This window comes from Cyanistes caeruleus, chromosome 21, assembly GCF_971803275.1.
Source record: "Cyanistes caeruleus chromosome 21, bCyaCae1.hap1.1, whole genome shotgun sequence".
Taxonomy (NCBI): domain Eukaryota; kingdom Metazoa; phylum Chordata; class Aves; order Passeriformes; family Paridae; genus Cyanistes; species Cyanistes caeruleus.
The window spans coordinates 5709436-5726608 of record NC_141721.1 but is presented as its reverse complement, the minus strand read 5'-3'; the positions used below and the strand labels follow the sequence as shown (position 1 = coordinate 5726608).

Below are 17173 nucleotides of genomic sequence, written 5' to 3'. Positions count from 1 at the left end.
GAGTGTTGAGATGCGTTTCCCTTTCTGCCATCTGGCCCTTCCAAGGTGACGTTCTCATCTTGCTCCAGCCCGGTGTCACAACAGCATCCTAGCGTGCCATCCCAGAGCAGCATCCTAGCGTGCCTGGCCAGCAGCTCTCCCTTCCCTGTCACGGCTCATGCATGCCGCTGCCCCAAACACGCCTGGCCAAGGGGAGCAAGCCCGGGCTGAGTCAGGAAAGGCGTGTTGGGTGGGAATCGGGAGCGAGGAGACACTCGGCAGCCACTTCCTTCTCACGGCATCGGGCTGGAGGCTTCTTGGGGAAAAGGGAGCAAACCACAATGGCATTCCACACGGGCTGGGGGCATCAGTGCAGGGCGGATGCTGCGCTCCTCTCCCCAGCCCACAAAAGTCCTGTCTCCCTGCCCCACTGCTGCCTATTGTGGCCCTGAGTGGGGCACACGTGGCTGCGGCAGTGGCTGCCGGTGCTGCCTGATTAGCGATGCAGCTGGGAACGCTGTTCCCCCTTTTTGTTGAGCGTACAAAGGCTGGGAGGCAGCCTGTGTGCCGGGAGAGAAACCACCGAGGACAAAGAGTGCGCTGGCCGCCTGTCTCCCGGTGCTGTGGGTCTAACCAGCATCTGCCTGGCGAGCGGCTCTGCTCCCAAGGGACCCCCAGGAAGGACCCCAGCAGCCCCCTCCCTGCCGTGGGGTGAGCACTGGGTGCTCCCAGGGGTGCAGTCCTTTTGTAGAGCTTCAGGGATGCCCAGGCAGCTGTAGCACGTGTCACACAGCGGGGACAGGAACAGGTGCAGGTGGTTCCTGCCCTGCCATTGTCTGTGCTGAGGCCCTGGCACGGGGGAGCAGCCTCCAGGATGGCATGGCCACGGTGCTCTTTGTGGCAGCACCTGCTGTGGGTCATGAGAAGGAGCTGTGCTGTCCCCTGGCTTGGGTCAGTGATCACCCTGCAGACAGCAGTTCTGAGAGAGAAGAAAGGAAGTGGGCTGTTTTCATGTGTTTTGGGGCCCTGCCGTGCCCAGGTCCTGCTGTGGGTCTGGGTAAAGCCCCAGGTGCTGCAGGGGGGGCAGAGCAGCCAGAGCCCCAGGACTGGGTGGTGTGGGCACAGCTGTGACAGCCCCTCTGACCTCGTCCCTCAGGCTGCTTCCCCTCATTGTCTCAGAGGTATCACCCAGAGCCAACACTGCCATGGCTTGCAGGGCTCTGTCCTCATCTGCCCTGTGGCCAGGCCTCTCCTGGGCACGTGTGCTCCTGTCCTGGCCCCGAGGGACATCAAGGTTCAGGGAGTTCCCTGCCATCCCTGCATGGCTTTGTCAATGGGAAAAGGGCTTTCCCTTGTCCCACTGGGTGTGTTCAAGGGCAGTGGAGACCATGTGCCCTTGCAGGGGGATGGTCCAGGCAGGGATGGTGATGCAGTAGTGATGCTGTGCTGGAGCCAAGGTGCAGCTTGGCACAGCACAGCACATCCATACAGCCCAGGCAGAGCCTGCACTCCCACCGTGGACAGCGCTACCCATCCCTAGAGCCACCCAAACTTTGTCCCCACACCCGTTGGAGATCTCTAAAGCAGATGCTTCAAACGTGAGGAGCTTTCCTGTTGTCCTTTGTGCTGAGGTTAAGTTCCTGTGCAGTTTCCTGCCCTGTTATATATAGCTGTCAGCCCGTCCCGTGGGCTCTGCCAGCCGCCTGCTCCACTTTGGAGTTGTTTATCCGCAGCCCAGGCACTCAGTGGAGGCTGGGGGGGTGGGGGTACCTCAGGGGCAGAGGAGTCCTATGCACCCCGTGCAGGGTGAGACTGTGGGTGCCTGCAGGCACTGGGTGTCCCCAGACACTGGGTGCACATGGGGTTTTCCAAGAGGGAGCTGGGTTTTCTGCCCAGCCGTAGTTTTCCCACTGGAAGCCGGGTGCTCCCCCTGCTCTGCGCGGGATGCCCGAATGAAAGAGCGACTGTTCCTGGAGGTCACCAACAGCGTCATGAGCCTCGATGTCACCCTGGCTAAAATTAGACACTGATCAGTGTTGGGAGGGATGTGATTTTACAGGTTCCTGTTTATTAGAGCAGCCTTTGCTCCAGGCCGTGTTTCCGGCTCCTCCCTGGTGGGGACACTGCCCACGGCAGCCCCTGTGGTTTGCAGTGGCCAGAGCCAGGATGAGCAGCAGAAAGGCCTCTGTTTCCTCAACAAGGGGCTTTTGAACTGCAGGCAGGACGTTGGTGGCTGGATGGGATATGGGATTTTACCCTGGGGAATGTCCCTGCCGGCAATAACTGCTGCAAAAGCCAACGGGATATTTTCTTCCCTGCCTGCCCATGCTGCTCCAAAACGGCTCCTGAGCTGCTGAGGGTCTTGCCTGCAGTCAGCCTCAGTGCCAGGCACTGCCAGGCTTCTGGGCTTCTTCTGGGGCAACCCCGAGGGTTTAGGGCCATTCCTGTTGCACCCCTGGGGCTTGGTGCCCAGCCAGGGCCAGGACACATTGACTGGGGCAGTCTCAGCCCTGTGGTGCTGCAGTCCCCAGGGAGGGTGGGAGTGCTGGAACATGGCCCAGGGGCTGGGGGTGGCAGCTGGGGTGACCAGTGGGGTGGATGGAGGGGTGGTGGGAGGGTGTTGGCCATGCTGCTCTCTGACAGCACTCTTGTCTGTCCTTCTGCACAGGCGGCTGTGCCGTGACCAGCGCCCCAGCCCAGTGTCCTGCCGTGGGGGCAAGAGTGCCCCTGAGCCCCCACCCACCATGTTCAACCTGATGAAGAAGGACAAAGAGAAGGATGGGGCCCGGAAGGAGAAGAAGAAGGAGAAAAAGGAGCGAATGTCAGCAGCTGAGCTCAAGAGCCTGGAGGAGATGAGCATGCGCCGGGGCTTCTTCAACCTCAACCGGGCCTCCAAACGGGACTCCAAGACCCGCCTGGAGATCTCCAACCCCATCCCCATTAAAGTGGCCAGTGGTTCCGAGCTGCACCTCACAGATATTGACTCAGACAGCAACCGGGGCAGCGTCATCTTGGACTCAGGCCACCTGAGCACGGCTAGCTCCAGCGACGATCTCAAAGCCGATGATACCAGCTTCAAGGGCTCGGTGCTGCAGCGGGCAGCCAAGTTTGGCTCCTTGGCCAAGCAGAACTCTCAAGTGATTGTCAAACGCTTCTCCTTCTCCCAGAAAAGCCGGGATGAGAGCACCTCAGAGACCTCCACACCCTCTGAGCACTCGGCAGCCCCCTCTCCCCAGGTGGAGGTGCGCATGCTGGAGACCCCGCTCGACAAGCAGGGGGTTCCCCCCGGACAGCCCTGCACCCCTCCCAGCACTTCCCTGCATGCCAGGGTGCCGGAGCTCGTCAGCAAGAGATTCCCCGCCGAGCTGCGGCTGCCCGCCCTGGTGCCCCCCCAGCCCCCCAGCCCACGGCAGCTGGAGCTGCAGAGGCGCAACACTGGCGATTTCGGCTTCTCCCTGCGCCGCACCACCATGCTGGACCGGGGCCCCGACGGGCAGGTGTACCGGCGCGTCGTGCACTTCGCCGAGCCCGGAGCCGGCACCAAAGACTTGGCCTTGGGCTTGGTGCCGGGAGACCGGCTGGTGGAGATCAACGGGCGGAACGTGGAGAACAAAAACCGGGATGAGATTGTGGAGATGATCCGACAGTCGGGGGAGACGGTGCAGCTGAAGGTGCAGCCCATCCTGGAGCTGAGTGAGCTGAGCCGCTGCTGGCTGCGGGGCGGCCAGGGGACACGCCGTGCTGCCTGGGATGTGAGTAACGCCGCCCCGCCGCGGGCGCTGGCGGGCCCGGGCTCTGCCAGCGTCCTCACGGGGGTGTTTGGGTTGGCAGGGGCCGTGGGAAACAGCGGGTGCCGCGGCTGCTCCGGCCAGGAGCGATGCACAAGGAGGAGTGGGAGGCTGTGGTTGTGATGCAGTGGTGATGCATCAGGTCTTGCAAATCATCACTGGTGGGTTTTGCCCCTCAAAGGAGCTCAGGGTGCTGTTGGGTTGAGTTTTCCTCCTGCCAGAGGTGCCACAGGAGAGCCCAGCTCTGCGTGGCCTGCGGGAAGTCTGTCCCCATCTCTTTGCTGACGGAGCACAGTCCAGCTGAGAAGGGAGCTTTGCTCCTCACAGCCAGGAAATTCCAAAGGCTACTTTGCAGAAGGACACTGCCTCCTCCACTGCCCACGCTGGCGTCCCCCGCTGGGATCCTCCCCGGGACTGGGGCAGGCACACAGTGCGCCAGGGGCCGGGAGCTGCTGGCGGCGTGCGCAGCCCTGCGTACGCGGCTGCTACTGCTGCTGTATAAATAGAAACTTAATGGCTGGGTGACCCACATCCCTCATGCCTGCTGCCCAGCGCTGCTGACCCTGCCACGGGCTAACCAGTGTCCTGGCCAGCCGGGCACCCCAGCAGAGCCCCCCAGATGCCAGCATCCTGCAGGGCTGGACCCCCTCCATGGTGGCAGGGGGTGCAGCAGCATGGCACATATTGGGGTATTAGTAACTGGGCTTGTTTAGTGTATTTTTAAGCCTTCTTTGGGGGAGGAGGGTGCCTGCGCCTGCAGAGCAGGTAGCTTGCACTGGGGAGAGCCCCCCTGTGCATGGCGAGGCTCTGTGCCTGCGGGGTGGTGGCCAGGACGGAGTGAGGGTGAGCACGGGGCTCCATGTGCTCCTGGAGCAGATGCCGGCGCTGCGGGATGGAGTCTGCGCCAAGGCAGAGCCGTGGCTTTCCCGCAGCTCCTCCCCGGAGCCCTGCGGGTGTCACCGGGCACTGCTGCCTGGATAACCCCGCTGGGACAGCCCTGTGTGGGCACGGCTGTGGCGGTGTCGCAGCGCCAGGTGTGTGTCGGATGTCTGCACACACGGAGCCAGCGAGGAGCTGCTTGTGCCTTCCAGGAGCAGCCGGCTGGGCTGGCAAGGGGGAGAGGAGACAGCGGTGCCCTTGGGGCTGCATGAGAGAGGCTGCAATGTGCAGCCTTCTGCCAGAACATGGTGTGGTTTGATGGCATCAGCCGGTGGGAGCTGGCCAGAGGGCTGGCAGTGACTGTGTCGTGGGGTTGCCACTGCAGCACAGGCACCTCCAGGTGCCTCCTCCTCTTGCCTGGTGCACCAGAGTGACACGCTGTGGTCCTGCTGGAAGCACAGAGTGGGGTGCTGGCTGCAGTTGGGGGTCCCTCACATGAGGTGCTGGCGCACAGGGAGGCCCAGCTCTCCCCCAGGCCCCACTAAGCTCCCTGGAACGTTTCTGGTCCTAATTTAAATAAAAATTATCCTTTTTGAAACAGGAAATTATAGACATATTTTGGGCTGTTGCTCTGGAAGCCCCTCCCCAGCTGGAGTAGGATGGTGCTGGGCTCTCTGTGCACCACGGGGATTTAACCACATCACTGGGTCACCCTTGTCCCCACACACCCAGCTGGGCAGTGGCAGCACCCTCTGTGTCCTGGGGGGCTGTCAGTGCTGTGGGGTGATGGGGTTCCAGCTGGTGGCACAGCGTGGCCAGGCATTTGGACTGGGGTGAAACCCCCTCCATGTCCCAGCCTTGCTCCCAGTGTGGGGCAGCCGGGCTGGCTCGGCTCCACACTCCTGTTTATTTATTTACTGGCGAAATTCCTCAGGCAGGGCCCAGGCATGCGCCGGCCCAGCAGAAATATTCCAGAAACGCCTCTGACCGCTCTGGTGCTTCAGCAGGGCCATGGGCATCCAGCAACTGTGCTGGCCAACCTTGTCTGTCCACAGGCACCCAGGTCCCTGCAGGACCTGCTGTCCCCAGGGTGCAAGGCCACTGTGCCATGGCGTGGCTGGATTCCCCATGTTCCACCAGGTTGATGAGTGTAGGACTCTCATCATGTCGGATGCAGTTTTATAATTTTTCCATGCTCAGGAATTTCTTTGTCTGGCTCTTTTTCTGCTCTCACTGAGGGCTTGGTGCTGCTGGGGTATCCCAGTGTGGAAGGGTCCTGGGATGGGGCTTGTATCCAGTGGGCTCAGCCATGGGCCAGTGTGTGCCTGCTGAATTTCCTGGCTTAGGAATGAGAGAAATATGCTGGCCAAGCAGAAATGGCTGGACCAAACAGCTGGGCTGGACATCCCAGTGGAGTTGGCTGCATGCTTGTCCTACCTGGGGACGCCCATGTCACTGCAGACACTGTCTGCTGTGTTATACCAGCTCTGCCAAGGGTGTTTGGTGTGGCCTGTCCCTTGTGCATTGGGGTGTGCCACCTTGTGCAGGATGTCCCCTTTCTTCCTCTGGGAATGTTTTTTTGCTCAGGGCACATCTGTCTCCCTTCAGTTGGGCAGGGGTGCTCAGGTGCCAGCTGGGGTCCCAGTGTGCCATGCCTGTGCCACCACTGCTCCTCCATGTCACCAGCATGCCTGGCTCCCTGCCACCAACTCCTACCAGCAGCACGGGGGACCCCCGACCCCTGGCCCCTTGCTCACTCCTGCTCTTTCCAGGGAGACCTTGGACTTCGAGGCAGCTTTGCCATGAAAACATCTTTACCATGGGCTGCTGGGGTGCTGTCTGTCCCCAAGAACATTTTGAGGGGATCTCATGTTCATGGGAAAGCCAGAGGAGGAGCAAGAAGCGTCAGGGTTGCACCGCCTGGCACGCCGGGGTGTGGGATTGTGCCATCCTTCGAGGCACAGAGCCGTCCCTGGCTCCCCCAGCTCCACAGCTGCTCTTGGCCCAGAGGTGTTTCCTCTGGTGGACGGAGGCCGGGCAGTTCCCCCCGCGGCGGGGCCCACATCACTTCCTCTGGCAGTGGCGGCAGTGACGGTGCTGGTGGCGAGGCCTCACTGCTCGTGTGTCCCCCCCAGCTCTCCCTCCGGCTGCTGCTGCGCCGGCAGGGCCCTCGCATTCCTGGGCTATTTTTAGGGTGGTCCTATCAGCCCAGCTGTCCCTGCTGCCGGCTGCCGCCCCACCAGTGCCTCTCCCGTGCAGGGCCGCGCTCGCCCCGGTGGACACCCTGCTCCTGGCTCCCTCCGGTAAGGTGGGGACCCCCGGCGTGGCCAGCACAGCTTGGGGGAGCACGAGAGGGGGTACGTGGGAGACAGTGCTGGTGCTGGGATTGGAGATTGAGAGGCTGAACCTACCCCTGGGGTGCTTTGGAGTTGTTTGTTGTGGGGACCTCGTGGCCGGTGCTCTCTGGAGACCTTTGTGGGACACTTTGTGGCAGTGCCAGGCTGCTTTTGGAGCTGGGAGTGCTGCAGGCAGAGGGTTTGGGGGTTCTGACCCACAGGTGGGTTTGTCTCCAGGCCCTCATGCTCAGCATGTGCTCCCAGGCACTGGCATTTTACACCATGGTGGCAGTTTGGGGGGACAGGGGACCCTCAGGGATGTACTCCCAGACTGCTGGGTTGCTTTGGTCGCCAGGTGCTCCCCTGTGCCACGTCTGGCCCACAGAGGGGCTTCTCCCCACTGGCCACTGTCACAACTGGGGTTGGAGAGCGGGTTCCATCCAGGGCAGCGGGTCCCACCAGAGCTGCTCGGCTGCTGGCACGGGGTCAGGCTCAGAATAAACCCAGGCTGTCAGGGCAAGCAGGGAGCTGGGGCAGAAAATATCCCTTCCCTCACCCTGGCATCTGCTTACCACAGTGGACTGACCTGCTTGGGGGAGCGGGGCCACAGTCCTGCAGGCTGACTAAGGGGGTTTTTTTAACACAGTGAGTTTTTCTGGGTCTGAGACTGGTCACCTGTCTGTCCCCAGAGCCCCTCCTGTGGGCACTGTTTATATGCTGAGCAGGTCCAGGTGGTCTCAGACCCCCCATTCCTGCGGATCCCAGGTGGGGAAGGGCACGTGCCCGTACCCTGTGCCGTGGTTTGGCGTTGTGTGTGCTGTCCCCAGTCCGTCTCACCTCTCCCTCTCTCCCCAGCCAGGGCTGCGGCTCCATGAGACATCACCATGGCGTTCTCATCCCGGTTTGCGTTCTGGGAGCAGAAGGGAAGTCTCTCTTGCATGTTTGCCTGTGCCCCACATTTGGGTCACTCTGCTGACCAGCTCCCCCAGCTTGCCCAGTGCTGGCACCATGTTTGGAGCAGCACTCCCGGCCTCACTGTGCTGCGGTGACAGGGGCTGTGCTGGGCAATCAGGAGCTTGGCCAGGGCTGGGGTCACCAACACAGCCATGCATGTGATCACTAACACCATCACTAACGGCTTTGCAAGTGTCTGGTGCAGCCCCTAACACAGTGTGAGCCACCCCAGAGCCACCTGCCAGCCAGGAGCTGCAGTGCGATGGCAGGAGTTGGGGTGCGTTGCCCACAGGATGCACCACACACTGCCACTGCAGTGTCACAGCTGAGTCCTGGCACTCAGAGACACAGCTCAGGGCAGGGTTTGTCTGCCCACCCCCCAAGAGGCCCCTGGTTTCCCCGGGTCAGCAGGGATCTGGCATGTCCCACGTGCGGCTGCTGCAGAGATTAGCCAGTGACACTTAAAACGTGCAGTGACACCGGGGGGGTGGCATGTAGAGTGACAGAGCCCTGCAGGAGGGGTGGTGGGACTCTGAACCACCTCCCTCACTGGCTGCACATGGTGAGAGGGGCCAGGCCAGGCAGGCAGAGCACATACCTCTCCCACCTTTGGGGTTTGCCATAACCAGGGTGCATCTCTGTGCTTCACCCCCGTTTTTTTGGCTGATGGGAAGCCTGGAAGGACACATGTCCTTGTCCCTGAAGTGGGCTGCAAATTGGGGCTGGCATGGAGTGATGGTCCCAGGGGTTTTCCAGCAGCAAGGCCCCACAGTGGGCTGAAACACGCTCCTCTTGTTTGTCTGACCCTCAGGTCAAGGACGAGGATAAATCTTTAGCTGTGAAAAGACCCGTGAAGGAAGACGGGGCTGTAAGTGTAACAGGGCATGGGCAGGGTGGAGCTGTTGGGAATGGGCTCGTCCTTGGTGGGAACAGCCCCTGTGACAGGGCCTGGGGACACCATGAAGTGTCATGGGCTTAGTGATGCTCTGAGCACTGAGTTTTATCCCCGTGCTGACAGCCTGAGGGTTGAAAGGTGTGTGGAGCAGGGAGGTCACCACTGCTCCCTGCCCTGGGATCCCTTGTGGGGCTGTAGGTTGGTGGGGAAGGGCGCTGTGTCCCCAGTGCTGGGGTCTGGCCAGGAGCTCTGCTCCATGGCCAGGCAGAGCCCTGGGCACCACCACGTCCCGAGGAGCAGTGGAGGCTGGAGCTCCACTCACACTGGTGTGTGTCATTGTGGCTGCAGTCAGAGAGCCCAAAGGACGCAGCATCTGCACCTCTGAAAGCTGAGACCCCAAAAGCTGAGCCTGCGAAAGCTGAGCCCCCAAAACCTGAGCCTGTGAAGAGCCCTGAACCCGTGAAGAGCCCTGAGCCACCTCCTGGGAGAGGGAAGAGCCCAGAGCCACCTCCTGGGAGAGGGAAGAGCCCAGAGCCAGTGCTGAACGGGGCAGCTGTGAATGGGCTGGAGGGCCCGGCCACCGAGGCACAGGGAGATGATGGTCAGGGGCTCTCCCGCCGCAAGGTGGTCCGGGTGGTGCGCAAGGTGGTGCGCAAAGTTCTGCCAGGGGAGGACACTGGCAGTGCCAAGGAGCCAGGCCGAGATGCCAAGTCTCCTGAGCCAGTGCCACCCCCAAGGAAAGAGGAAACAGGCCGTACCAGTGTCCCAGCTCCCCCAGCCCCGCCACCTCCCCCCACCACGGTGCCTTCAGCCAAGCCGGAACCCAAGGATGAGATCTCAGAGGGGCTCAAAACCCTCATGGCAAAGGGCAAAACCAAGGAGCACCGGCCACGGCTCCGGCTGGGGGACAGGCAGGAGAAGTCCTGTGAGCCGGCTGGTGGGGACACGAAGCTGTCCCCGTCCCCGGGCGCTGAAGCCAAACCAGAGCCACCAGTGCAGCTTTTGGGAGGAAAAGCAGAGCTGGCAAAGGCTTCTGCTCCGAAACCCACGGCCCTGGAGAGGCACAAGGTACTGGAGTGTGCACAGCTGGGGATGCTCTGACCCGGCAGGGGGTTGTGTCCCCAGTGCAGCATGGTGTGAGCTCACCTGCATGGTTTGCAGTGGTTTTGAGATGTGTGGTGTGGGTGGGAGTCACTTTTTTGGGGCGGTCGTGTGTGCTGTGGCCACTCCATCATGCTGCCCCTTGTCTCCCCTCCATTTCATGTGGAGAAGAAGCTGCAGACCAGCGAGAAGCGGCCGACCCCTGTGAAAAATGTCCCGGCTGCTCCCCAGCAGGTGTGTAGGAGTGGTGACCCAGGTCCCTGGACACTGTGGGTACACGCTGGTACCCAGTTGTGCCTTCATCCTGGGACCCACCCCAAGCACTGATGGACTGCAGGGCTGGGAAAGCCTTTGCAATGGCCCTGCTGGTGCCCATGTGCCAGGGCTGTGAGGGCTGGGGGGCAGCTGGCCTGGAGCTAATGGTGCTCTGCCTCCAGGCTGCCCCTGGCCCTGCTTCCCCTGGCCCGGTATCCCTGCTGAGCCCGTCTGAGGAGGCGCAGCTCCGGCTGGAGAGGATCTTCACCACTTCTGTAATTCCAGAGGTTTTGGTGCTTGTGTGTCGCCTTCCCAGGGACAGGGAGGCATGAGCAGTGTGTGGCTGCCCAGGACATGCCATGTGCTCTGCACACAGTGACTGTATCCCCGTGTTTGGCTGCCAACCCCATGGTCCTTTTCTGGGTGACACTGGCAGCAGGGAATGGATGACCGGGGCTGTTGGTGGGTTTGGGGATCGTTGCCCAGACATGCTGAGGATGGGGAACTGCCAGCATCCCCGTAGTGCACACTGTGGCTGGGATGGATGATGTCCTGGTGGTGCTGTGTGATCATGGCCATGCTAGGGCCCTGTGGCTTGTCAGGATGCTGCTTCTGCTCTATGCCTCTCACCCCCTCTCTCCTTTCTCTCCTCCTTCCTTGCTGCCGTTAGCTGGACCCCACCACCTCCGCCTCGGCACCCAGCCAGGTACTGTACCCCTGTCCTCAGGAGCCCTCTGCCTCCACCAGCGACCCCCCGCCATCCTCTGTCTGCCGCTGGGCTGGCGTCTGCGCCCGCGCCTCGTGCTGGAGTGTAAGGCTTTCCCCATCCCACCCTGCTCCCTGGGCTGCCATGGGGCCGGCGGGTGCCAGGGCAGCCGGGGCTGGGTCCCTCTCCCCTCCCCAGCGAGGTCATGCCGGGAGGCCAGATGTGCCAGGAGGGTTCTCTCAGTGGAGGTGGCACAGCTGGGGCGGGCAGGGGTGTGGAGCAGGGTATGAAGGGGCAGAGTGCTGGCACAGGCAGGACGCATGGCTCGTGCTGAAGCAGCTGTGGCACGTGGTGCTGGCGGAGCTCAGAGCGGGGTCAGTGCAGTGACCCCCTGCCCCAGGGCTTTGGCAGCATGGCCTCGTGGCCAGTGTCATTCCCAGCCCTGTGTCTGTCCAGAACTGCACTGGACTTGCCACCCCACTGTGCACAGTGGTGGCCGTGGCACGAGGAGTGCCCGCAGGGCTTGGCACAGCGGTGCTTTGCCTCCGCTCACTGCGCCTCGCCTCTTTCCGTGCTGTGTGCGGGGCAGGGCTGAGCCCTTCTCGCCTTCACTGCCGTCTCTCGGCCTCGCCAGGGTCCAGCGGACGATGCGCCGACAGCTCCCCTTGACCCCGTCCCTGCTGCAGCTCAGGTTTGGCTTTGGGGCTCGTCCTGCTCTCCTTGTTCCAGGGACATCCCCACTGTGCTGGCCACCAGCCTGTCCCGTGTCAGAGCCCTGTGCCCTGTCCTGTGTGCCTCCATTACACGCCTCAGTGTGTCCTGTGTCCCTGCAGCATGTCCCTGCAGCATGTCCCATGTCCCCATAGCATGTCTGGTGTCCCTGCATCCTGACACGTGGCTGGCATGAGTGCCTGCTCTCAGGGCTGTGGTTTGGGAGCTTGGCCCCTCCAGGCTCCCTCGAGGTGGCTGTGGTGAATGTGTCTGGGGGTCACTGTGTCTTTGTGTCTGCCCCAAGCTGTGACAGGACCCTGGTGGTCTCTGCAGCCCTACGCCCACTGCGGTCCCCAGCAGACAAACCAAGGCATGTGCTGGGAGGGTTTGTGGCTTGTGGAGGTGGCCTGGCTGTTCAGCACATGGCCCTGTGGCCAGTCAGCCCTGCTCCTTCCAGCCCCAGGAATGAGGGGAAGGGGTGGGACAGGCCAGGGGGGCAGGTCACCACAACCTCTCCACATCTGCTGTCTCACAGGCCAAGTCAGAGGAGCAGATAGCAGCTGAAGAGGCCTGGTACGAGACCGAGAAGGTGTGGCTGGTGCACAGGGATGGCTTCTCGTTGGGTGAGCCAGGGGCACTGCTGGGACACAGCACCCCATCCCTCCTGTGGCTCAGCGAGCCTCCCTGACCCCACTGCGGTGTCCCTGGGGGCTGCCAGCGTGGCCCCTCTGAGTGCCCTGTGACCCTCACAGGCAGCCAGCTGCGGCCAGAGGCGGGCAGTCCCCTCCCCGAGGGCAAAGTGAAGGTGAAACTGGACCACGATGGAGCCATCCTGGAGGTGGAGGAGGATGATGTGGAGAAGGTAGGGCTGCAGGGTGAGGGCCAGCGGGGCAGATCTCCGTTCCCTGCCTGACCTGCCCCACCTCAACCTCGCTGACAGGCAAACCCCCCGTCCTGTGACCGTGTGGAGGACCTCGCCAGCCTCCTCTACCTCAACGAGTCCAGCACACTGCACACACTGCGCCAGCGCTACGGCGGCAACCTCCTGCACACCTACGCCGGGCCCACCATGGTCATCATCAACCCACTGAGCTCCCCCTCCATGTACTCTGAGAAGGTGACGCTGTTGTGGGGGGACACCGGAGGGGACAAGCAGCTGGCACCGCGCAGAGGGTGTGGCGGGGGTAGCAGAGTGCTGACTGTCCCCGTCTCCATCAGGTGATGCACATGTTCAAGGGGTGCCGCAGGGAGGACACCTCCCCGCACATCTACGCGGTGGCGCAGGCCGCGTACCGCAGCATGCTGATGAGCCGCCAGGACCAGGCCATCGTCCTGCTGGGTGCCAGCGGCAGCGGCAAAACCACCAACTGCCAGCACCTGGTCCAGTACCTTGCCACCATCGCCGGCAGCACCGGCAAGGTCTTCTCCGGTGAGTCCCTTTGTGGGTGTCCCTTTGTCCTGCCTGCACACATCCCTTGCTTTGTGGTCACAGCCCCACGCACGTGGCAGCGGCCGAACACGCGCCAAGCGGGCTGGCACCGCGTCACGCCCGTGCCTCTGCCGCGCTCCTGGGGCGGCTGCGGTGCGAGGGAGCACCTGCCCAACCGGCTCTGGCCCCCTGCCCACCGCACAGCCCCTGCACTGCCCCGCTTCTCTTCCCGCAGCGGAGAAGTGGCAGGCTCTCTACACCATCCTGGAGGCTTTTGGCAATAGCAGCACCGGCATGAATGGCAACGCCACCCGCTTCTCCCAGATCATCTCTCTGGACTTCGACCAGGCTGGGCAGGTGGCATCTGCCTCTGTACAGGTGAGGGGACCAGGGTGGTCCCCCCAGCATGGGAGCTGGTCCATCCTTGCCAGCGTGGCTCCCTGTGGTGTGGGAGCCAGTCCATCCTCACAGAAATGTTGTCCAGAGAAGCTGTAACTGCCCCATCCCCTGTGGCAGGGTTCAAGGCCAGGTTGGACAGGGCTTGGAGCAGCCTGGGATGGGGAGAAGTGTCTTTGCCCATGGCAGGGGTTTAGAACTCGTTGATCTTTCAGGTGCCTTCCAGTTCAAACCATTCCATGATTCTCCTGGTGTTTCCTGCACTGCAAGCTCTGCCACAGATCACCAGTCATGCTCGCAGTGCTCAGCAGCCTGCCATCCTCCTCTCATCCTTGTTGTCACCCAGATCAGATGGGCTCCCTGTCCTTGCTGAGTTAGTCCCAAAAACAGGGGATGTGTTTTCCAGACACCTCTCTGCTGTGATAGCAGCAGAGCCCTAAAAATCCAGGAGACATACTCCATGCTCTTCACCGAGGAGAGATGCTCATGGGCTGCTTGGGTGATGTTTGCATTCACATGATGCCCTGCAGTGGGAGGGAGACCCTCACAACTCTGTGGGGACCCTGGGCAGGCAGCAAGGATAAGGCTGGTGTGGGCTGGGGGGTCTTGTTGGGATTGGAGCACTTGGGGACGGTTCCCAACTGTCCCACCTCTGCCAGACACTGCTGCTGGAGAAGCTGCGTGTGGCCCGGCGCCCGGCCAATGAGACCACCTTCAATGTCTTCTACTACCTGCTGGCCTGCTCTGACAGCACCCTGCGGTGAGCTGGGGGGGATGGCACGGCCTCCATCGTGGGGGTGTCTCTGGGACCTCCCCCATGGGGCCAATCGTGGTGTTTGTCCCTGCAGGACTGAGCTTCACTTCAACCACCTGGCAGAGAACAATGTCTTTGGCATCGTGTCCCCCTCCAAGGTTGGTGTTGTGGGGGGTGTAGGGGGAGATGAGGGTCTCTGGCCCATTTGGGTGCAGGGGGATGCAGAGCTGGGCTCCCAAACCAATTGCTCTTGTTGTTTTCCACAGCCAGAGGAAAAGCAGAAGGCAACCCAGCAGTTCAGCAAGCTCCTGGCAGCCATGAAGGTGATGGGCATCTCAGGAGATGAGCAGAAAGCCTTCTGGCTCATCCTGGGGGCCATTTACCATCTGGGAGCCGCTGGGGCAACCAAAGGTAACAAACTGGGAGCCATTAACCAGGGGAGGTTTGAGACTGATGCATGTGAGGGGTTCCAGGGGCATCTTGCAAACAGCTTGCAGTGCAGCCAAGCCCTGTGGGAGAGGGTGGGAGGCTGTGTCAGCTCAGGGACAGTGCCCTGCCACCCTGAGTGCTCTGGGGTACCCAACTTTGTCCCCACGGTCTGGGTGGTCTCATTAACTGCTGGGAATTGAGCATGCACAGACCCTGGGCTGGCCCCTGCCAACTTGGGGGAGTGGGGGGCTGGGTGGAGGCAGTTGGGGGAGTGTCCCCCATTCCCAATGTAACACCTTTCCCTCCGTCCTCGCAGACCCACTGGCAGATGGAGCTGGTAATGGGAGTGGGGAGGGCTCTGCTCTGAGGGGTGCCATGCAGTGCTTATTTGGAGGCTGAAATGGGGACTTGGGATGCTGTTGGTGTGCTGGTTCCAGCCTTGACCCTGGCTGGGTCCTGGGAGCCCCAGATTTGCCTGCTGCTTGTGAGGAGTCCTAACCCAGTCCTGTCAGCACCACTGGTGATGTGGGGCAGGGCTGCTCTGGCACACAGTGCTCACCATGGGTGTGAGTCTCCCACAGCACCAGCTTTGCTCTCCATTCCTGGGGATGGCAAATTTGGCTTTGGGGGCTGCTCTTCTCCCCCTGTGGCTTCTCTTTCTGCCTGTTGTGCCAGAAGCCCCTGTGGTGCTGCATGCTGGTGGGAGAGCTGAGCATGTCACCCCCAAAATGGGCACCTGGAGCTGGTGGCTGCACCCAGGGAATTTGCAGCCCTGCGGTAAAAGATGATCTGGGGATGAAGAGAGAGAGACCAGAGGGGTCTGGATGCACAGTGGGGTGCAGGGCTGGCCCATGGGGTGCTCTCAGGGCACTAGAGGGCAGCAGGGCCCTGCTGCAGCCACCACAGCGGGATGCTCAGGCAACTCCAGAGCCTCTCCATGGGAGCCTGCTATGGGGGGAACCCCAGATCCTGCTGTGGGGGGAGAGCACTGCTGCTTCCTGTTCGGGGCAGGCATCCCACCCCCAGATCTGTGCTGCTGCTGCTGAAGCCTCCCCTGCACTCCGTGGACACTGGGAGTGCTCAGAGCCAGCTGAGTTGCACCAACCCCGCAATTTCCTTGGCCCCGGGCTGGATCCACAAGTGATTCTCCTTGCCCTGGGGCAGAGCTGAGCTGTTCCCCAGCGGTGCCCATGGTGTGGGGGGCTCAAAGGGAAGGGACCCCCATGCCAGTCAGGGTTTGTCACTGCAGTGGTGCCTGGGGAGGGGGCAGGCATGGCATGTGCAGTGGCACGGTGGCAGGAGGGCGTTCCCGTGCCGTCGCGCGCCGTTGTTTCTAACCCCTGTCTCTGTTTGCATGGTGCATGCTGCCCTTTGCAATGCAGACGCCGACGAAGGTAAAGTCCCGTTCTCCACGTGTATCTCTGGCTTCCCCGTCCCCCGTGCCACCCTCATCCCGCTTCCGTGTCCCTGTGTGTCACCGTTAACCTGCTCCGTGCGCCCGTGCCTGTGTCTGCCTGGCTGCATTGCAGCTGTGTCACCAAGCAGGGACATGTCCCCACGTGGGGTGGCTCAGAGCCTCAGAGGTCCCTGGGTAGTGGTGGCAGTGGTGGCAAAGCGTCTGTGCTCCACACCAGTGTGACTTCAGGCTCCACCCTGCAGCAGCACAAAGCCATTCACCCCTATCTCCTCTTAGACCCCAAATATCTCTGTCTCTTCAAACCCCAAAACACGTGTTCCCACTGTGCCCATCGTCCCCAACCTGCTCTGTGGGTCCCTAAGATCATCTCAGGCCTGTTTGGAAACACTCCCCATTTCGGGGGTGCCCTGCCTGGCCCTGAACCCCCTTCTCCACCCTTCAGCTGGGAGGAAGCAGTTTGCACGGCACGAGTGGGCTCAGAAAGCCGCGTACCTGCTGGGCTGCAGCCTGGAGGAGCTCTCCTCTGCCATCTTCAAGCACCAGTCCAAGGGCACCCTGCAGCGCTCCACCTCCTTCCGCCAGGGCCCTGATGAGTCTCCCCTGGGGGACAGTGGCACAGGTAGGGTGAGGTACAGGGGGGACAGCGGATGGCCCCAGGGATGACGGGCTTGGGACACTCAGGCTTGCTTTGGCCAGGTCCCAAGCTGACGGCGCTGGAGTGCCTGGAGGCCATGGCAGCTGGCTTGTACTCCGAGCTCTTCACACTCCTCATCTCCCTCCTCAACAGGTATGTGCTAGGGGGCCAGCAGGAGAGCAGGGGGTGTGTCTGGCAGTACCCACTCACCCCACTGTGTCCCTTTGTGCTCCCCCCAGGGCGCTAAAGTCGAGCCAGCACTCGGTGTGCTCCGTGACGGTGGTGGACACCCCTGGGGCACAGAACCCCGAGCTGGCAGGGCAAAGTCGGGGAGCCACCTTCGAGGAGCTCTGCCACAACTATGCCCAGGAGCGCCTGCAGCAGCTCTTCCACCAGCGCACCTTTGCCCGCGAGCTGGAGAGATACAAGGAGGTACCAGGGACACCCAGGGCTGCCATTGCCTCCTCCACTCCTGCCCTCCCATACCCATGTGAACAATTCCTGTGTGTC

At 62.1% G+C, this 17173-nt stretch overlaps 1 protein-coding gene across 14 annotated transcripts in view; it reads left to right on the top strand.

Moving 5' to 3' along the window:
- Positions 1-17173, top strand: part of MYO18A (myosin XVIIIA) — a 36534-nt gene that overhangs the window by 2046 nt on the left and 17315 nt on the right. For 2 of the 14 annotated variants that reach the window (XM_086859305.1, XM_086859300.1), the window contains exons 2-15: positions 2648-3731; positions 10858-10893; positions 12140-12227; positions 12357-12466; positions 12545-12721; positions 12823-13033; positions 13269-13411; positions 14089-14189; positions 14278-14341; positions 14450-14594; positions 15995-16006; positions 16472-16648; positions 16726-16816; positions 16903-17095. In XM_086859305.1, coding sequence (XP_086715431.1) covers positions 2724-3731; positions 10858-10893; positions 12140-12227; positions 12357-12466; positions 12545-12721; positions 12823-13033; positions 13269-13411; positions 14089-14189; positions 14278-14341; positions 14450-14594; positions 15995-16006; positions 16472-16648; positions 16726-16816; positions 16903-17095 — 2556 coding nt within the window. In that variant the 5' untranslated portion in view covers positions 2648-2723. Of the gene's footprint in view, positions 1-2647; positions 3732-7837; positions 7910-8747; positions 8805-9179; positions 9900-10103; positions 10167-10857; positions 10999-11527; positions 11585-12139; positions 12228-12356; positions 12467-12544; positions 12722-12822; positions 13034-13268; positions 13412-14088; positions 14190-14277; positions 14342-14449; positions 14595-14928; positions 14950-15994; positions 16007-16471; positions 16649-16725; positions 16817-16902; positions 17096-17173 lie in introns of all 14 variants that reach the window. The other 12 variants (XM_086859307.1, XM_086859304.1, XM_086859308.1 and 9 more) reach the window with 10 other exon arrangements.